The sequence below is a fragment of the Diabrotica virgifera genome, chromosome 2 (assembly GCF_917563875.1).
Source record: "Diabrotica virgifera virgifera chromosome 2, PGI_DIABVI_V3a".
Taxonomy (NCBI): domain Eukaryota; kingdom Metazoa; phylum Arthropoda; class Insecta; order Coleoptera; family Chrysomelidae; genus Diabrotica; species Diabrotica virgifera.
The window spans coordinates 275719515-275740960 of NC_065444.1; the positions used below are offsets into that span (position 1 = coordinate 275719515).

The window sequence follows — 21446 nt, forward strand, 5'->3', positions numbered from 1 at the left end:
TAAAGCGATGTATAAAAATGATGTAAGCATGCAATGAATGAAAGGTAGTCAATTCGGTCGAACATAAATTTGTTGAAAAAACAAAAATATGTTCTTAACAGCAGTCACCAACGTGAAGGTACGACTACATCGACCGCCATGTTAGTAAGGATGATGGTTAGTAGGAATGAATTATTTTACATTATATGATAATATGTTTAATAATAGCAATATACGTAACTTACGTACTAAGATAAGCTCATTATTATGTAACTTGGTTTAGTAGACATCTTTTTATTGATCTGTTTGACATCTTTTACGTATTCTAATTAATGTTAAAACATCGATACTTTGGTGTTAATTCATTCGGTACTATGTTCTGTAGTATTCAAAATGAATTATTGAGGGTAAATTTGTTCGATAACTCTAGGTTATCTAATCTTAAAACTAGATATTTTTCCGACTCCTGTTTTATGACAGGCTATCGAAGACTTAAAACTAAATCGGGGGAAAGAAGACCATTAAGTTATCGATTGTCTTAACTTGCAGGCTACATGAGCAACGGCTCCAGAGTTAACTAGAACAGCTCATTAATTTGCCTGTTATATATAGTTATGTGGTCTATAACAGATATCTTTTTAGTGGTCATAACTAAACATCTTTTTTATATGGGCTAATCTTAATAATTATACTTAATTTAGAGATAGTATATACAAAACTAAGATCTATTAGAATTATCATATTATATAAAAACGATGAGTAAGGAAAGGTTGAGAAAGAGGATGTAGTAAAAAGGGTCTGTTCCAAATATTATGTAATAAATAAATAAAGTTTTAAAGAATGGCATGATTCAATCACCTAAATATGCTAGTCATATTGATATAAAATTATGAGTGATTTTAAAAGGTGAAAAGAGCAATATAATAAAAAGTGACTGATTCAGATGTAGGTATCAATATTGTAGTTGTAATAAATAAAGCTTTAAAAATGACTATTCAATTAACATCCATCTTAAAGTCAATCAAATTATCAAGGATAAATGTTAAAATAGGATTGGCTTATTGAAATCTTACTTTGTGTTAAATCTAATCAACGTCCAGCTCAAGATTATCAACTAAATAATGCCCCCAGGGAAGCGTGTCATAAGACTCCGGAAGGTGATTTCTTTTATCATCATTAGGGCTGAGCGCAATCTTGCTTTGTGTTATGGTATAAACATGGTGCTTCTCTGAGCGTATTAGATTCTGTGAGGCGGTCTTTGTTGTAAAGTTATCTAAACACTCGACGTAGTCTTCGAAGCTAATTTTAGTGTTTACAACAGATTTCTTAACCCCCTTCGCCTTCTTTGTCACACCATAATTTTTAATAAGTATTTCAATCTCATCGTCCTCATACTCCTGATCTATCAACTTCCTCCTCAGTTTTTTGATGTCATTATCTGTGATAGCTACCTTGGTCGTGTATAATTTAGATCGGAGCCCTATGTAATCAGTCATAATGCAGCCATTATTCTCATCTTTCATCATACCCAACACCTTCTTGTTAACCTGGGGAATGCCATAAATATTATCTTTAGGATAGTCAGACGTGTCAAAGTGCCGATGACAGTCTGTTTTCATAGCCTCATAGGGATCTTTTTCCCGTATCTCCACGATCACACTATCGGTATCTGTATAGCAGGTCGTAAAGTTCTCACCAAACCTTCTATTTAAATACCCATAGTGAAAATCATATATCGTAGTTTTAGCCAAATCCAGTATACTCATGCCCACATATATTGGTTTATCTAACCATATTTCCGCTCTATTCATCTCGACAGCTACCAAATTTTCATTAAAAATAGTAACATTCTTAAACAATGGACTGCTTATTCGAGCTTCAGCTCCGTAACGACCATCCCATTCAGTAAGCAATTTAATATCAACGCGCTTGCGTACATTTTCCATGGTCTTGCCGAACACAGCATTGTTCATAAGTTTGAAAAGGTTTTTCTCAAATTCATTTTTCGCTACCTTCCGGAGATTTGTATTCAAGTCAATGTATGACTTTAACCAAGGAGACTGCTTAAATTTCAGGACTCGGTGAATCTTTTTGAGCACCAATCCGTGAGCTAGCGCTTGCTTCAAGGCCCTGTAATGAATTACGTATCTTTCTTTATCATGAAGGGTAGCCATTAATTTGGTTTGCTCTCGCGGTCGTTTAGGAGGAAGCATAGTTTTAGGGTTCAATGATTGGGGGCAAAACGGAAGATCTTTATGACTATCGTGGATATGTTGGGGGTACGCCAGATCAACCTCAAGAAAGTACCCTTCAGAAGCATCGTCAGCTATGGATAGGACATCAATGTTGGCATCGACCCATTCGAAGCCTCCATATGGAAGGAATTGAGACATTGCCCAGCCATATTGATTATTGACATCGAAATACATCAGATATGAGTCGGGCTTCGATGGATCGTAAGATGTCATATACTTGTTATTAGCGTGGACGCGGCGTTTCGAGCAAACTTGACTCAAACCACCACGAATACCACGCTCCACAAACAAAAACATATCTGGATCTGTTAAAAGCTCCAGTTCCTGTTTTGTGTGCTTAAGCATTGCATCCCACGTGAAGCCGGGAAGAGTAAAGTAATGAACTGGGTCAAGATTATATGTTTTGAGACAACTGGTTCGAAATTGCTCAAAGACGTCTGCAAGAAGAAGAATGTCCGTTTTCATGTATAAATCGACATAATCCCCGAGAGTGGAACAGGAGAATGAAGACCAGACATCTTGGGCTCTACGATAATGCCGACGGGGACATGGTTTATCTTCAAGTTTATTATAAAAAGACTGAATAGGAGGAAGAGACGTTTCAGTAAATTTTATAAAAGAATCAATATAATCATATGGCATGATTCCTTTCTTAGTTAGGAGATGGAAATTCTCCTCGGGAAGCGAAGTATATTGGGAGCGGAGATTAGGATATTCGGTCAAATATGAAGAGAGCTTATCGAGAGAAGACGCCAAAAATCGAAAACTATCGATAAAACGGAATTTAATTCGAGCATCATTGAGGTGTTTCGTAAAAGAGATATATTTCTCCTTAGTAATAGGAAGAAGATCTACGGGGCCTTTGATGTGAGTAGCAATATCATTAACAATGAAGTGGGCGTCATATCCGCTAAGGTTATGAAATATCACTGGGATAGTGTGAGCATCTTTATAATTAATGTTACACCCTTCATGGGCAGCCCCTCTGTAGTTATGTTCTGGAGTGAGGTGGTTGTGGTCCCGCACTTTCTTATCATCGAGGGAGAAGCGCTGCTCGCAGATATGGCAATGAGTGGCTGTATGAAAATCACTTTCTTGCTGAGATGTCATATCTATATCATATGGGCACATAAACACTGTAGAAACATTCTCAGCAAGCTGATTAAGTTCATCTGCGAACCATTTCATACAATCCTTTCCTCGATATGAGCTATAAAACGAAAGGGTATCATCATATGAACATTTGAAGAAATACCCAACTGCTACAGGAATGTGTTCCTGATGTTTCTTAGGATCTCCTGTACGTTTTAGAGCACTTTCGAGATCTGCGTAAACGGTAAAGGGGGCTTTAATCTTATTCCTGAAATTCTTAAATCTAAGCATTTTACGACTTTGTTCTGGCATTTTGATGGCTGTTTCATTAATTCTTACACAATCGTTGGTGTGGGCTTCTAGCTGTGTAGACGATGAAAATGGTTGTAAACATCTATCACAGTTAACATCTGATCGCCCTTTGCAGCATGGCTTATGAACATTTAACTGTTCCTGTGATCGAAAGTAATGGAGGCAGGTATCGCAGAAATATTTTGTTCCATTACGTTTGCTAAGCTGCTTGGAAAGGAGGCGGGATAGATTTTTTATCCAAACGTAATGATATCTAATCGGACCTTGCTCATCATATGTATCTTGAACAAGAAGAAGATTCACATGTTTATCTTTCTTGTTCTTTGTTAGGAAAGTTGGGAGGGTCGTATAGTTCTTCTTCTCCTTTTTCAAAATGTATACGTTGATCGATATATTATTCTGCTTTTCAAAATTCGGAATCTGTTTGATGGTCATAGGCCACTGAATACCTTTAAGTTTAAATACACTCGAGTAGTGCGGGTAAGATGTCATTAAATCGACATTTTTAGATGTAGGGTATAATGCCGATATGATAGCCCATGCAAAGCATGACTCGTCATCGTTTTTAACATTAATGCACGCCTTCTTTCGTTTTATCTGAGGGAGAAGTTCAATGTATGAGGAGCCAAGCTGTGGTGTAAATTTGTTAATGTTAACCCCCAGGTTAACAACTGCCTTTAGAGCCCATCCAGAATCGCGTTCTTGAAATTCTTCCAAGTCTCTGGAGATGGGCTCCACTACTTTTTTCTCGAACCATTCTTCAATATTAGTATCTCTATAGATGGGGGAATTTGAAGTAGTGAAATACTTGGTTTCATTAAGGATCTTATCTCCGCTGGCTACTTGAAATTCCCCACCAAATACCATATTTACCTTTACTGCCTCATTTTGCTTAAGAGCGTTATGAATTCTACGTTTGAATAGGGCTTTGCAATCTCCCAGGAAACTACCCGGGTCCTTGTGTTTAAGGTTTGATATGACTCCAGTCCGAATTCTCGAATTAAATGCAGATAAAGAGTCATCCCATTGTACCCTTTTGTAAGCAGTCTCCGGTCGACTGTTAAGTCCCGCCCCCTTCTTCTGTTCGGCTTTTAGTTGGTTTCTTAATGTTTTCACCTGTCGCATCTGGGCTTCGAGGTGCTGCTTTTCACCAATCGTCTTTGCAAACCTCATCCTATTATGTATCATTTTAATAGCTTTCCTACACTCTACCAGCCCTTTCTTAACATTATCTTCCTGATAATCATTTCTGATTAAGCCTAAGATGGATGCAATTAACTGAATAAGTTTAGTCAACATGTTTAAAAAAAGCAAATATTCATAGATATATTGCGAATAAAAAGTTTTCAAAAATTTTATGAAAAACCAAAAAATTATCAAAAAATCTGAATCAGAAATTCAACAATTATCAAAAATTAAAAATATTCAAAAAATCAAAAAGGTATCTCTCACCAGAGCACGTCTTAACGATTTCAAACTCACCAGACCACACGTCTGAACGTTAGGAATATCTGAAACAGAATGAAAAAATACCATAATGTAGGGTATTAAATATTCTTTTAGTTGGACGGAAAACTGAATGGTATTATGTTATGCTCAAAAGGCCCCTCAAATGTGTAAATTTGTGCTTGTTCTTCCATAAGAATCAATGTAAAAGTGCTGCATTTAAGACATTTGTTGAACTTGGTTGCATTTTTCCCTACTCATGCCGTGTGTTATACTAGTGAGCTATGACTATGATTCAACGCGGAAAGAACATAAAACTAGATACAGAACAAACGATGAATACAGAACGTTATCGAAAAAATCCGAAAACAGTGCGGAATAACAGTAGCTGGTAACAAAATCTTTATTTTAAGATTTGCTGATAACACTACACTTATAACAGTAAATGAGCAAGAAATGCTGGATCTCCTGCGAAGAGTTAAGTACGGAAGCAATAAAGTTGGTCTGAAAATCAATAAAGCTATGACAAAAATAATGGTAGTCGACAGATTCGACACTATTCAACTGACTAACATGTTACAGGAATACCAGATAGTAAACACATTTGTCTATCTCGGGTCTAGTATAACTAACGATGGTAACTGTGAAGCAGAAGTTCAGAGACATATTGGTATGGCATTTGAATTGATATCTTTGAGATGTGGTGCGGGAGAACAATGATGCGCATACCTTGGACAGCTCATAGGGTAAACGTTTCCATTCTTAACCAACTCGACATTAAAAAGAGACTGTACACAATATGTCTGCAACGAATTCTGCAATTATTCAGTCACGTGGTTCGAAGAGGTGACGATAGTTTGGAAATATTAATCAAGAGGACGATTACCAACTAGATAGTCCGACCAAATTAAGAATTCAGCTGAAAACTCATTCCGCGAAGTTCTTAGAGTAGCTGAAGATAGAGACCAATGAAACAGAATTGTTAGTAATAGTGGAAGAAATCATGATCCTCAGTAATGGGGAAACGATAAGAGAGAGAGAGATGATACATGAAAGTATCAGTACGTTTTAGTTGTCTCAAGTTACTTTGGATGTTTTTTCGTTTAGTTATAAGTTTTCTCTTTAAATCCTTATTCATTGTAGGGCTCGCAACCTCTGAACAGCTTTGAATCAGGTCTCGAACAGGTCTTGAACAGGTCTCGATCAGCTTTGATCAGGTTTGATCAGGTCTCGAACAGCTTTGATCAGGTCTCGAACAGCTTTGATCAGGTCTCGATCAGCTTTGATCAGGTCTCGAACAGGTCTCGATCAGCTTTGATCAGGTTTGATCAGGTCTCGATCAGCTTTGATCAGGTCTCGAACAGGTCTCGATCAGCTTTGATCAGGTTTGATCAGGTCTCGAACAGCTTTGATCAGGTCTCGAACAGCTTTGATCAGGTCTCGATCAGCTTTGATCAGGTCTCGAACAGGTCTTGAACAGGTCTCGAACAGGTTTGATCAGGTCTCGATCAGCTTTGATCAGGTCTCGAACAGGTCTGATCAGGTCTCGAACAGGTCTTGAACAGATCTCGAACAGGTCTTGAACAGGTGTTGAACAGGTGGTGAACAGGTCTGAACAGGTTTCAAACTGGTCTAAATATATCTGTTCGATATCAGAACAGTTATGAAATTATTTAGTGTGTACATGTGTCAAGGAGCTTACTGAAGAGACCAGCGGATACCAACACAATTACTTAAAAAATATGTAACGGAAGGGTGAAGAGAGCATAGACGAAGAAGATGAACACCTTCAAACATATTGGCATCATTCACCAGATATTGATAGAGCTTACGATCCACAGTATGTTTGGCAAACTGATAAATGGATGATGGGCGATAAGGAAATCAAATTTACTCCCAAAAATGATTGGATTAACGATAACAAGTATACAGCTACTTGTGGGCTATATAATTTACTATTTTATAAAAATCCACAAGACTACGACAAAGGACAGCCTTAATTATAAAAAAATATTAGAAGTCACATATATGCATAGAGATTCCAGAGAATATTTAAGACATCAAGCATTCCCGGATAAATTTAATAAACTCATCAAGCCTTTGTTTAAAAATGAGCAACCACATCGTCGAGGCTGCTTTGAAAATGCCAAGAAAAATTAAAAAAAAAACATCGCAATAGTGATGAACAATCTAATTGACAATTTAAACAGCGCACAGACATAGAATGCGAGACACCATCGTTTAACCGTTATGCCGTTAGGTCCACATGTGAAAATGTTAAAATAAATCGGCTAGGGCATCTAGTTTTTTAATTTCCAACTTTAACAGTGTACTAGTACGAATTTAAATAAAAATAATAAAATAACGCATAGTATTTGTATTACTTACCCAATGCAGCACTAAGATTGACAATTCATTTTTATAAAATAAAATGCAACACGATTACTCTCATACTGTTAAAAATTCATTACTGTCATACTGTTAAATCAGCTATACTTGGTAGTATATTGCTAAAAAGAAGGAATACGGTAGTAGCATAAAAAAGCTACTATTTTTTTAAATAAATCGTAAAATTATTTAAAAATATAAGGACAGATTTATCATACAATTTATAAAAACAAGAAATAAGAAATAAACCATAAAATACTACTATCCTAATGTAGATAGCAATCAAATCCCGTCTCGTTTCTCTCTTATAACAATTAAATGACAAAACAAGACGAAGTACTTGCTACATGTGTCATCAAAAGGCATTATTTTTGAAAATAAAACATAAATCAACAAAAAAATATGAGGACAGGTACATCATACAATTTGTAAAAAACAAGAAATAAAAAATACTTGTAAATCAAATTAGAAATTAGAAATAAACCGTATAATCAAATACCTTTAAAAGAAATAAAATTATATTAATTTGTTATTATGTGCTAAAATAATTGCAGAAAACAAGAAATCTCTACATTTACTAAATACACCTACCTTATAAAAGTATACACACATACACACACACTTCACTGAATTCACTATTTCCTTCGCTCATCTACAATGTTCTTGTTAGATTCTGTCATTTTATACCCTCTCTTATCTCAGCTTAAAATTCTAGAACAAAATAATATATTTATCGTTTTTATTAGTAGAAACCGCATCATAAAACTGATCTTTTTGACCTGTAAAAATGTAGTTTAATAACAACTTATTTACGTCAGAGTTGACCTTTTTGACCTGTAAAAATGTAGTTTGATAACAACTTATTTATGTCAGAGTTGACCTTCTTGATCTGTAAAAATGCAGTTTAAAATATTTCTATAAAAATAATTCTAAGTCTTTGATTATTCATTTCATACAAATTATATAATATTTTCATAAAATATACTAGGATTTGATATTGATTTTACATTTCTTCTTTAAGTCCATTGTGAACGTTGGCTATTAATTTGGAAATTCTGATGTTGCTTACATACGGCACTTCTGAATAGTTCGACCAAACGTAAACATTCGCATTGCGCAATGCGCCTCCATGTGCATCCAAACCACTTCCACAGATTTTGGACCCACGAATGTCTTCTTCTGACCAACCCTTGCGTACTGTCTATTTTGCCTCTGATAATAAATTGTGTTCACGATTTCTTTCCCTTTTCCAATTATATGGATTAGCTCCACGTTGGCTACATGTTCGGTCTAGTATATACGAAGAATGCGTCGGTACACCCACATTTCAAATGCAACTTCTTTTTCTTCTTCTTCGTGAGCTTCTAGACCTTTCTAATGGTATATTGTACGGAGCACTTGGTGCAAAATTGAGCGAATTAGGATTTGCTAGAGATCAAACTGCGATAAGCGATCTTTCTATGCCAATGGTTTTGTTTTAGTGTCAATAACAATAAATAAGCGTTTGCAGTTCGACCAAGCTACCGCAACGGCCTTTATGGTACTGTATCATATATCTTTTGAACGGATAAGCGGAAATCGATGTATGACCCATCAAATTAAAGGATTTTGAATGATGAATTACGCTGTGATGTCTGTTTTAACAAAATGCCACGTATAATGCCTTTTTGGTATCCTATAAATAAGTTTTATATCGATATAATATGTATTAGTACAAGAGTATTGAGAATTTGACGTTGGTTCGTTTTATGATGTTTTTGGTCATAAGTAATGATCGTATCGCACTTGGTCAGTGATTTTCGTAATATGCATGAAAATACCTTTCTAATGGTATATTGTATGGAGCACTTGGTGCAAAATTGAGCGAATTAGGATTTGCTAGAGATCAAACTGCGATAAGCGATCTTTCTATGCCAATGGTTTTGTTTTAGTGTCAATAACAATAAATAAGCGTTTGCAGTTCGACCAAGCTACCGCAACGGCCTTTATGGTACTGTACCATATATCTTTTGAACGGATAAGCGGAGATCGATGTATGACCCATCAAATTAAAGGATTTTGAATGATGAATTACGCTGTGATGTCTGTTTTAACAAAATGCCACGTATAATGCCTTTTTGGTATCCTATAAATAAGTTTTATATCGATATAATATGTATTAGAACAAGAGTATTGAGAATTTGACGTTGGTTCGTTTTATGATGTTTTTGGTCATAAGTAATGATCGTATCGCACTTGGTCAGTGATTTTCGTAATATGCATGAAAATACCTTTCTAATGGTATATTGTATGGAGCACTTGGTGCAAAATTGAGCGAATTAGGATTTGCTAGAGATCAAACTGCGATAAGCGATCTTTCTATGCCAATGGTTTTGTTTTAGTGTCAATAACAATAAATAAGCGTTTGCAGTTCGACCAAGCTACCGCAACGGCCTTTATGGTACTGTACCATATATCTTTTGAACGGATAAGCGGAAATCGATGTATGACCCATCAAATTAAAGGATTTTGAATGATGAATTACGCTGTGATGTCTGTTTTAACAAAATGTTCTGTATAAGGCTTCTGTGAGTTTATTATTAGTATTAATTGTCGAATCTTGTCATGTGACACCACAGATTAAATTATTTTGAATGATAAAGTACGTTGTGGTGTCTGTTTTACCAAAATGTTACGTATAAGGCCTCTTTGAAATCCTACCACTTAATATTAGCATTAATTGTCGAATCTTATCATATGACACCTTAAATTAAAGGATTTTGAATGATGAATTATGATGTGATGTTTGGTTTAAGAAAATACCACGTAAGGCCTCTTTGGCATTCTATCATACGTGTTATTTGATTATATAAATTGATGCTTATACAATTATGGATCAGTCTATTTTTGAATATAAACAAGGATGGAGGTGTTTTTAATATGTGTTCTACTTCTGCGTTTCATAGCAGCAACAGACGCCTTTTCCGAAGACGATGCTATGACGTTTCTTCAACGATATGGATATATAGATAACAATTCTATAGCAGATTTCAATACAACGCTCCTACATTTCCAAGAACAATATAATTTATATGTGGATGGTACACTAAACGATGAAACCATAGCATTAATGCAAAAACCTCGATGTCAAACTGGCGAAAATGATTACTCTCTTAAGGGAAAATGGTATAAACATAATCTAAGATGGTATTTTCCTCAGGCGAATCATGTGAAAGATATAATTCAATTAGTTGAACGAGCCTTTAAAATGTGGGAAGATGCTTCAAATTTGCATTTTACTAGAGTGACTGTTCCTGTTCCGAAACCAGATATCACTATAACAGCAGTTAAAAGAAAACATTATTTTCGCTCCAACTGTATGGGGAACCAAAAGTGTGGAATTCAGTTTGATGGTCCTGGTGGAAAATTAGCACATTCTTATTTTCCCATCGATAATGATACTTGCGTAGAAATACATTTAGACTTGGATGAAAAATGGAGTTATAATTTGAATGATACAGATTATGATTTCACCAATCTCTTTATGGTTATTCTTCATGAAATCGGTCACAGTTTAGGATTATTACACAGTAACGATGAGTCAGCTATAATGTATCCATGGTACCCTAATAAAGTACGAAATATAAGTCAAGATGATATTAGTGGCTTAGAGGCTTTATACGGACGCAAAAGTACAGATGCATATATCCCTACACAAACTAGTGCACCAACACGGTCAACGTCGCATATATCGAGGGTGCATACTACAAGATCCCGTCCTAGACCAAACGAGATTATTCCTCAACAATCAACGAAAGCTACACCACATTTTTGTGCTATTGAATATCCCAATATTCTCTTTCTAGCATATGATCCTCAGTTTAAAAACCATCATATGTATATAATACATGAAGGATTTGTGTGGAAGAATGATCTAAATGGACACATGGTACCAAATAATCCAGAGCATTTGAGTACTTATTTGCCTAAACAAATAAGAAATATCTCGCATGTGTTTCAGAATATAGCTGGGAACTTAATTGTCGCATCAAATAACACTATATACTCTGTATCATTTCCCAGCATAACTATTTCAAGAGATATACCTCTGTTTGTATTACCACCCCATGCTGAGATAAATGTGGTATTTCAGACTCACACCGGAAAAACATATATATGGTATGACAATACATCATTCATCGAATATGACGATCTAATAGACCTAGTCATTAGCAGAGGCCTTATAAAGGACATATTTCCTGGAGTACCGACCACCGTTAAATCAGTGTTTAAATACACAGACGGTCATTTATACTTTCTAGATGGCAGCACTTATTACAAATATAATGAGTTTACAAAGAAAATTATCGAAATTGGCAGATTTAATTGGAATTTATTCGGGATTCCTTGTCCAGATGATGGCTTAGTTACACAGTTGAAATATTTACTGAATAAAGTTGGCTCTTCTTATAAATAACTTCGTAATATATTATATGAAATAATAAACTTGTTATCCTCATTTTATTATATCCCTTATTTCTATTGTACGATATCTAATATGGGATTAATAACTGTGACAGTTTCATATGTACGATCTTGAAATCGCATTTGATTTAGAAATTCAATATGTTCTTTGTAAAGAGCAGGTGTATAATTGAAGGGAAATCCATGAATTGTCATTGTACGCTACACCATCCATTATTTTAAAGTACATTAAGGTTCATTTAGCGTGAAAGAAATAAAACATGGTATATATTTTATATAAATTTATTATGGATATCTAAACATTACATTATAATTCATTAATCCATGATTAATACATTTACATTTTAAAAAAAGCCGTTCAGATTCATCGTTGGAGCAAAATATTGTGAATTCATTATTTTTCTTTATGTGATGTATAAGTTTGCATGCATATCCTCTTCTCCGATGGTTAGGTAAAGTGTATACGTAATCTAATACTCTTGGTACATCGTGTTTTCCGAGTGGATCAAAGTCACGTTTTGATAATAGTACAAATGATGCTGGTACTCCGCTGACATAAAGGATATAGCAAGTAACTTTTGTGTTTGTCATCCATTGATCAATAAGTATGTCATTTACATTTAACTGCTTAATTTTTCTGAATGCGCTTGGACCTCTGAACAACTCAATTTTTTCCATCTTACTTCATCGAATGATTGATTGATACTGATTTTTGCTTTATTAGAATTAGCTATAATCAAACAATTAAAAACCAATGTATAAATATCTATAACTTGATCTTTTTGACCTGTAGTTTGATAACAACTTATTTACGAGTTGACCTTTTGACCTTTACAGTTTTCACTTATTGACGTCAATTTCCCCGATTTAGTTTTAAGTCTTCGATAGCCTGTCATAAAACAGGAGTCGGAAAAATATCTAGTTTTAAGATTAGATAACCTAGAGTTATCGAACAAATTTACCCTCAATAATTCATTTTGAATACTACAGAACATAGTACCGAATGAATTAACACCAAAGTATCGATGTTTTAACATTAATTAGAATACGTAAAAGATGTCAAACAGATCAATAAAAAGATGTCTACTAAACCAAGTTACATAATAATGAGCTTATCTTAGTACGTAAGTTACGTATATTGCTATTATTAAACATATTATCATATAATGTAAAATAATTCATTCCTACTAACCATCATCCTTACTAACATGGCGGTCGATGTAGTCGTACCTTCACGTTGGTGACTGCTGTTAAGAACATATTTTTGTTTTTTCAACAAATTTATGTTCGACCGAATTGACTACCTTTCATTCATTGCATGCTTACATCATTTTTATACATCGCTTTACACACATTCCGTCGCTTAGTTAGTAACATTATTTTATTAACGTTTTTAGATACTTATTTTAACCATTAGTTACTGCTTGACTGTCGTTGCTACCATTTTTTCAAACAGTCTTTGTAGCTATGCACTCTAAATTAATTTATGGTCATAGGTAAATATAGTACATGTATTTTTTATTTCAATAATACTGCTTATTACACTATGTTAAATGCCTTTTCTATGTCAACATATACATCATACCAGTATGTTTCCATTATTAACCCGAGACTGGAAGTACACTACCAACCTACAAAATACAATATTACCCGACTTACCGTAGATAAAATAAAGTATGCAACTCACAATACCATTTATATTTGGTGATTTTCATAATATTACCTGACTTTCTGTAGATAAAATATTGTATGCAACTCACAATACATCTGTATTCAGTAATTTTTATAAAATAATACCCATTTACAGAAAAGACTTGTATAGTGGATGTTTGTTAGATTGACCACACCGTAAGAATGGTATAGGTTCTTTGTAAAGAGCAGGTGTATGATTGGAGGGAGATCCATGTATAGTAGTACTCAAGCAGAGAAGATAATATTGAGGATATTTGTTGGTTTGGACATACTGTAAGAATGGTATACGTTCTTCGACATATACTATTTCTAGTAATACCTCATAGGCTGCTGCACGGTATATCGTTTTCAGCGACACCTGGTCTGTATCTTTTATGAATTGTTTTGAGCGACAGAGAGAGAGAGAGAGAGAGAGAGAGAGAGAGAGAGAAATAGGCTGAAGGAGTGTCTTTTACGCTGACATATAGGTGCTAGATGGCTTGGACATACTTACAAGTTGTAGCCGGCGGGCATGAGAAGTCGGTTTGTTTGATAAAACGAAAGAACTCTAATAGACGAAATCTAATCTCACATTTTTTTGACACATTAAAATAGGTCCAATAGCAATGAAGATACGATATAGTGCTGTTTTGGTACTGTTGTCATGTTTGTTTTTTTCTATTGGCGTATCTCCATGCATTCTATTTCTCTTATACTAAAATCAGATCAATAGCAACGGAGATACTAAATAGTGCCGTTTTGGTGATGACTATGTGTGTTTTTTTTGTCTCAACATATTCATTACCCCTCTTGTTTCGTTTAACGTTCTAATCATTAAAATCAGATCAATAACAACGGAGATATGTAGTAATGCCATTTTGGCAACATCTTTGCGTTTGTTTTTTATTTTATTGTATTCGCTACCCCCTCCACTTTTCAACCATACCTCACACTTCACGATCCTACGAGCCGTCTCGCCTCCACTACAAAACGAGACAAAAACGAGCAGAATGAACCTTAGCGATTTTATTCGTTTTCCCATAAGAAATAACATGGGGCGCCTCCACCAAATAGCCAGAACTCTCCTAGCTCTTTTACTCCCCAAAGTTCAAAATCGGTATACGTTAAAAAATGCACTTTCTCGGCTTCCCATGGAGCAATTTCCTTCATTCTTTTTTTGTTCCCTAATAACTCGAGTAGAGCCATCGAAATAACGCATTATTGAATGTAAAACTTGCTTTTGTTTTGTTATAATAGATTAATTTATTTATAAGAACAGAAAACTACATATTTTTTCCAGTTGTAGGCTTTTTTTTAGATAAACTTACTACAAGTTTACCTTTTAAAGTTAAAAACATAAATATTCTCATTTGAAAGCTGTATAGTTATTTAAACAATTTTTATTTAAACAAATTTAAATTTTGTGTTATAATAAATAAATTAATTTATTATAACAAAACAAAAGCAAGTTTGACATTTAATAATGCGTTAATTCGATGGCTCTACTCGAGTTACTTGGGAACAAAAAAAGAATGAAGGAAATTGCTTCATGGGAAGCCGAGAAAATGCATTTTTTTAACGTATACCGATTTTGAACTTTGAGTGTTACATTTTCTCCAACCTAATTTTTGATTGGAATTTTGCTATTTTTGGCAATTTTCACACGTATTATCGATAGTTTTTATTATAATAATATATGTTATGAGTATTTTAAGGATATGAAAATTGGTGTGAAGAAAGAGGACAAAAATAAATAGGTGATGGTTCGAAAATTATTATCCTATTTTTATATCTTTGTCGTAAATTCCGGTGAACTTTGACCGGTTGTATCTCAGGAACCACTCGTAATAATTAAACATATTTTCTTTTAAAAGAAGCGTCCTGCCGCTGTTTTTCGAATACCGTTTTTACAATTTAATTTAGTTTAATATTTCCCGAGATATTCTATTTGTTTATAAGCCAAAAAATTCTTTATAATTTTAAAATATTCCTGAGGCCGCTTAAATAGTCCAATTTCAGTTCTGTAAAGTACATTAGATAGGTATAGTGCCTTTTTATAAAAAAATCATAGTTATTCTTATGCACCTTAATTATTGTCGTTATTATAGCGACCGTAAATTTTTAATTAACAATTCAATTGTTGCTAAACTGTTGATTCAATTTCCATCCGCTTCTGGAATTATAATCTATACAAAAAGGAATTTTACATTACCAAGTTATTTAATTATTGATTAACAATTATTTATTTAAAATTTTATTTGAAAATTAAAGATTTTGTTGGAAAACCCCCTTTTTCCGGGGAAAGTTTTCGTCGAAGTGAATCGGAAAAAATACGTCCCTATGCAGAATTTAATTGCGGTGAATTTTTATTTGGTTGTTTTTGGTGTAAAATTAAAATATTTGGAGTTATAGATCAAAAATTGAAAAAAACACGATTTTCGGGTGCCATTTTGTTTATAAAAAAAGTAGCACACTGTCTGCGGACTTTGCATACCTATATTATTAATATATACCATCATAAGATTCGATTCCAGCAATAAAATTGCTGGTAAATAACTTTTCCCAAAAATGGCCTATTCTCCGATAATGAGCCCAGACTACTTGTATTTTTCTCCTCTTTATCATTAAGGCTTGTGTTTTAAGAGTTATTCTTATAGGTTAGCAAAGTTAGCTTATCGTGCCCTAATTGGAGTCCTAGAAACAGAGTCATAATTCAAGGAGAAATAGAGGGTAGAAGAAGTAGGAAGGAGACGCGTTTCGTAGTTGAAGAATGGTTTGGTTGAAGCTCAAGGCAACTATTCAGAGCAGCTGCCTCTAAGGTCAAAACAGCCATGATGATTGCCAAGCTGCGTCGCGGAGATGGGACTTAAAGAAGAAACAGAGTCCACGACCAGGTTCATTCCTCTGCTGGTTCCATTTCTACTGGAATTTTTAGACTAGTGCTCTTTTGGGTTATCCGTGTCCATATTGTTCCTACAAGAAATGGTAAAATCCAACCAGGCAAGTTAGTGCGCATATATCGTGTCATGTCTATAGTTTTCTAGAGTCCACTAGTGTTTTGAAGTATCACTTACACAATACTTTCCCAGTTAAACCTTATATCCACTGGACACGATGAACGAATGAGCATAATATGGGTGTGTAAAAGTATGTAATTTCTTTGGTAATACCTTTCCCATAGCTCTATATACAGGCAGTATGTCCTGCATGAATTGCCAGGGAAACTAAATTCGCATTGCCTATCAAACTGGTAAATTGCAGATTTATTTTTTTAATTACAATCAATCAATTTAGCATAAATGGTGTATTACTACTTGTAAAGTGAGAAATTATATAAAAAAGTAGATATAAATTAAAATAGGCGGTAAAACACCAGCTAGCTGACCGTAAAACATCAAAATTAATCGTATACGTTACATTCCGCCACATAGTAATCATTTATCTACCGCAGGCATATGCAACAATTTAATGATTTAGTAGCCATGTACGTACCGTTTGAAAATAAATTAGTTATATAATACTGTTATGAATTTTGGCTATTTTTGATATTTTAGTTAATTTTTACGTCTCTTGATCCGAAAGAATGCAGTTATCTATTCGGTATCTACCTATCTGAGACCTAAAAAGAGGTCTTAGCAAGGATATCTGTGGTGAATATACCATGATACCCCCCGTCATCATTATTAAGATCTAAGCTGCCAAAACGACAATGTAAATTAATACTGTAAATATCAATTATTCCCCCAGTTGTTACATATGGAAGTGAAACAAGGACTCTACATCAGCGGGGAATAAATAAACTGCTGGTATTTGAAAGGAAGGTTCTCAGAATAAGATTTGGTTTTCAAAGAGATTAATTGGCAGGAGAGTCGAGAAGGTGCCGCCATGCTGAATTGGTGACTCTATCTTTTACTGAAAACATCCTCAGACATATGTATAGAAGCTAGCCGGATAAGATGGGCAGATCATGTGGTAAGATCAGAGGAAGACAGGGAGTTAAAGACAGTAGTCCAAGTAATGAAGCTTAAAATAGGACAAAACCTCGCAATTTTTTCAGAATGGACCGATTTGCTTGAAAATTTGAGAATAAGTAGTGGATAGTCCAAGGATCAATATCTATATGATGCCGAAAGGCGCTTTTACCATGGGGGTGGTTGCTATCCCATCTCGGGGGTGGAAATTTTTTATTATATTTTAATCACAAAAGTTGGTAAAAACGTTCATTCTAAGCAAAACATGTTCTATACATTTTTTTGATAAAATTGATAGTTGAAAGTGTTAGTTTTATATCGAAAAAATCAATGTTTTTAATAAGTTTTCTGCTAATATGTAACTCCAAAAGTTTTCGTTTTATCAAAACAACTTTACTTAACAAAAATGTACCTTTTGAAAAAATAAACAAAACCGTTTTTTTTAATTTTCTACAAGACCAACAGTAATCTAGCTATACTTTATTATATGTTGGCTCTTCTTCGTCAAAGGCTAAATATTGTAGTTTCAAAGTCAAAAGACAGGAAAACTACACATTTTTCGAGGACAATTTGTTCAAACTAGTTTAAAGTACTTAAAAATATCTATCTCCAGAAATAAAAAAAGTCTCTAGCTCAAAAATTAAGTGACTTATAATGAAAAGAATGACAGTACCCATTTTTTTCAGCGAAAAAGTGATCGCAAGCAACCCTCTAATCACAACCTTAATTAAAATTAACCATTGACCTTTTCTTCAGAATAGCAAAATTACCATCAGAGATACGAAAAAATGTTTAAATATGAAATTGTAGCTTATTTAATTCCCAAGAACCAGGTTTGCAAAAATTTTTTCTGCCGCAAAAATTGAGTGAGCTATTGACAATTAAAACTTGTAATAATATGCAAAAACCACCTTTACCAACCCTTTCAAAGTCACCTCTTTTTTCGACTGAGCATTTTAAAAAGATTTAATATTAATGAGCCTATAGATCTTTTAAAAACCTACAAAATTATTTTTTACCAAACTTTCTGAGATAAAAAATAAAAAAATTACGGTTAAAAATTCAATATATTTTTTTGAAAAAAAAAAAGGAGAAATCCAATTGGAAGCATAATAATGTAAGTTAGCGCTGTTTTTAGTCATAGGTCTTATTCATTCTTATTTATTTATGTATTATTAATAGATTCTAGAAGTTTGATGGCCTAGAATGATTAGTTTTAAAAAATTGGAGTTAAAAGCAAATAACGATTTTTTGTAGTTTGGTAAAAAATGCAGTTTTCTTTAGAATAGAAAGATTAGCATCGGAGATACGAAAAAATGTTTTAGTATAAAATTGTACGTTATTTAATTCTCAAGAAAATTTTTCTACGGCAAAAATTGAGCGAATCGTGAATGAGTATATCGAGAAACATTGATTTTTTCTATACAAAACTAACACTGTCGATAGCGAGTAAATCAAAAACTTAATTTTATCAAAAAAATGTATAGAACATTTTTTGCTGAGAATGAACGTTTTTATTAACTTTGACGGTCAAAATATCATAAAAAATTTCCACCCAACCACCCCCGTGGTAAAAGCGCCTTTCGGAATCATATAGATTTTGATCCTTGGACTATCCGCTATCTATTCTCAAATTTTCAAGCAAATCGATCCATTCTGAAAAAATTGCGAGCTGAAAAGCTTCGGTTCCTGGACTTCAGTGTTTTTTGAGAGAAGAGACGGTAGAAAATCAGTAGGACATCTCAGAAAAAGATGGAAGGATTTTGTTGAAGCCGATTTATCTAGGATTGGGGTACAACAATGGGAAATAGAAGCGCAAGATCGTGGAAGATATGTAATATGACCCGTATGCGTGGCAACATAGAATATAAAATTTTTAATTGCATGTCAAAAATTGCGCAATAACTATCTCTTAAAACCTACTAAATTTCATTTGCATATCTCAACCGGTTTTAGAGCAATAAATAAATCGCCAGTTTGTAAGAAACAATTCAACATCCCGTATCTCGAAAACGAAGCATTTTCGGACATTATGGTTATAAAGCAAACGGTCATTATTTTTTTATGTGGAATTATCTCTTAGAGTTTGTCTCACTTATTTGAAAAACCCTGTATTAATGAAGAACATGGCTAGTTGTTAAAGTACCTACATTTTTTTATTATCTGCCATAAGCGAATGAATCAAACAACAGAATGTTAAGAAACTCATACAAAAGTAAAAAAAATTTATAATTTTTATTTTAATGTTAAGAAAACCTGAGGCTATAGTTGGGCCTTAATTTCAGTATTTTATAAATGCTAGAATATTCTATAGGGTGTGATGAACTTTGAGAGAAAAACACAGTTTGATTGGTAAATCCGATGTACAATGACAATTTACAGAGATATTGTTAAGGAATAAGGCTATCTACAACTTTTTTAAAAATGACCCATTTTGTGAGTGGCCCCTTTTCTCTGACGCGCAGTGTATTTGGATTCCGTCTCACATTGGTATACCTGGCAAATCAGCAAGCTAAAACAAATACCACGTCATCAGATTACATCCATATTTGCAAAGATTATTAAGTAAAAAAAGCGTACATATTCACCAGGAGATAATAGCAAACCCACTGGAGCTCTTTAAATATATCCATACATGCAATTGAGCCCTCATTGTATAAGCCACTTTACACTAGCCTCACGGGAATCTCTAGACAAGACCTTACAATTATAGGAAGAATCCGCATAGGCCACACCAAACTAACACACAGCTTCCTGATGACATCAAATGTCCGGCTTATCTATCAAACATGCCAGTACTAACTAACAGAAAAACACATTCTTACCGAATGTCATCAATTCAGTGAAGTAAGACGATAGCTAAATATCGAACCGCAGCTACATAGCATAACCTATTTTTAAAGAGGAAAATTAATTATTGCAAAAGAATAGGTATCGCTGATGTCATCGAAAATCAATGTCCTGTTCCCATGATTTGCCATGATTGGTGTTCACAACGTGTTTGCAGACTTCAAACAGTATATGACTTAGTCACAAGGAACAAACTCTACAATATATTGGCTGAATTGACAATACAACACAAGCTAATTAGACTTATGAAAGCCACAATGGATGAAACTCAGGCTTGTGTACGAATACAAAACCACCGGACACACTTTTTCAAAATTTCGCAGGGACTAAAGCAAGGAGATGGGCTCGCCCCAAGTTTGTTTAACCTGGCACTGGAGTATGCGGTTAGGTAAATGCAAACTGGACAAGGAAACCTACTGACCAACCGAACGGTTCAACTGGCCGCTCATGCCGATAATATTAATATTATGAGTAGAACATCAACCGGAGCATAGGACACATACCCAGAAATAAAAACACAAACAAAAAGACTAGGTCTCGAAATTAACACAGAAAAAACAAAAATAATGATACAGACGAGAAGAAATATGGTCCCACAAAGCATTATACATGAAGATGACATTGAAACGGTTGGAAAGTTTACATACCTGGGAGTAGAACTATATGCCGATGGATCAGAAGATGGAGAAATACGGAAGAGAATAACGCAGGCAAACAGAGCTTATTTTGACCTCTCCCATATATGTCGGTCTAAAAATGTCCACCGAAATACAAAGATGAGAATCTATAAAACCTTAATCCGGCCAATAGCATTATATGGCAGTGAAGCATGGGCCCTGAAAGAAACATCCAATACTAGGACCTGTGAGGGATAACGGAATCTTCAGAAGTCGATACAACAACTAGATTTATCAACTTTATAAGGAAACACCCCTGTCAGACTTTATTAGAATACAAAGATTGCAATGGACCGGACATGTGATAAGAATGGGCGAGGTACCAAAAAGAGCACTGAATG

At 34.2% G+C, this 21446-nt stretch overlaps 2 protein-coding genes across 3 annotated transcripts; one reads left to right on the forward strand and one right to left on the reverse strand.

The window, feature by feature from the left end:
* Window positions 1–749: 749 nt before the first annotated feature.
* Window positions 750–8247, reverse strand: LOC126879886 (uncharacterized). Of its 2 annotated transcripts, XM_050643227.1 has the most exons (3): window positions 8064–8247; window positions 7473–7594; window positions 750–5149 (listed from the first exon to the last, which is right to left on the reverse strand). In XM_050643227.1, exon 3 carries the CDS (start codon window positions 4935–4937, stop codon window positions 1065–1067), a length of 3873 nt encoding a protein of 1290 aa, XP_050499184.1. In that variant the 5' UTR covers window positions 4938–5149; window positions 7473–7594; window positions 8064–8247; the 3' UTR covers window positions 750–1064. The 2 variants fall into 2 exon arrangements, with proteins under 2 accessions (XP_050499184.1, XP_050499185.1); XM_050643228.1 differs by lacking the exon at window positions 7473–7594.
* Window positions 8248–10374: 2127 nt separating this feature from the next.
* On the forward strand, window positions 10375–11928 carry LOC126880988 (matrix metalloproteinase-18-like). Its single transcript, XM_050645071.1, has one exon. It carries the CDS (start codon window positions 10375–10377, stop codon window positions 11926–11928), a length of 1554 nt encoding a protein of 517 aa, XP_050501028.1.
* Window positions 11929–21446: the final 9518 nt, after the last annotated feature.

Excerpts from the sequence above, each read along its gene's own strand:
- LOC126879886 (XM_050643228.1), bottom strand. The coding sequence starts at position 4,937 with ATGTTGACTAAACTTATTCAGTTAATTGCATCCATCTTAGGCTTAATC.
- LOC126880988 (XM_050645071.1), top strand. The coding sequence starts at position 10,375 with ATGGAGGTGTTTTTAATATGTGTTCTACTTCTGCGTTTCATAGCAGCA.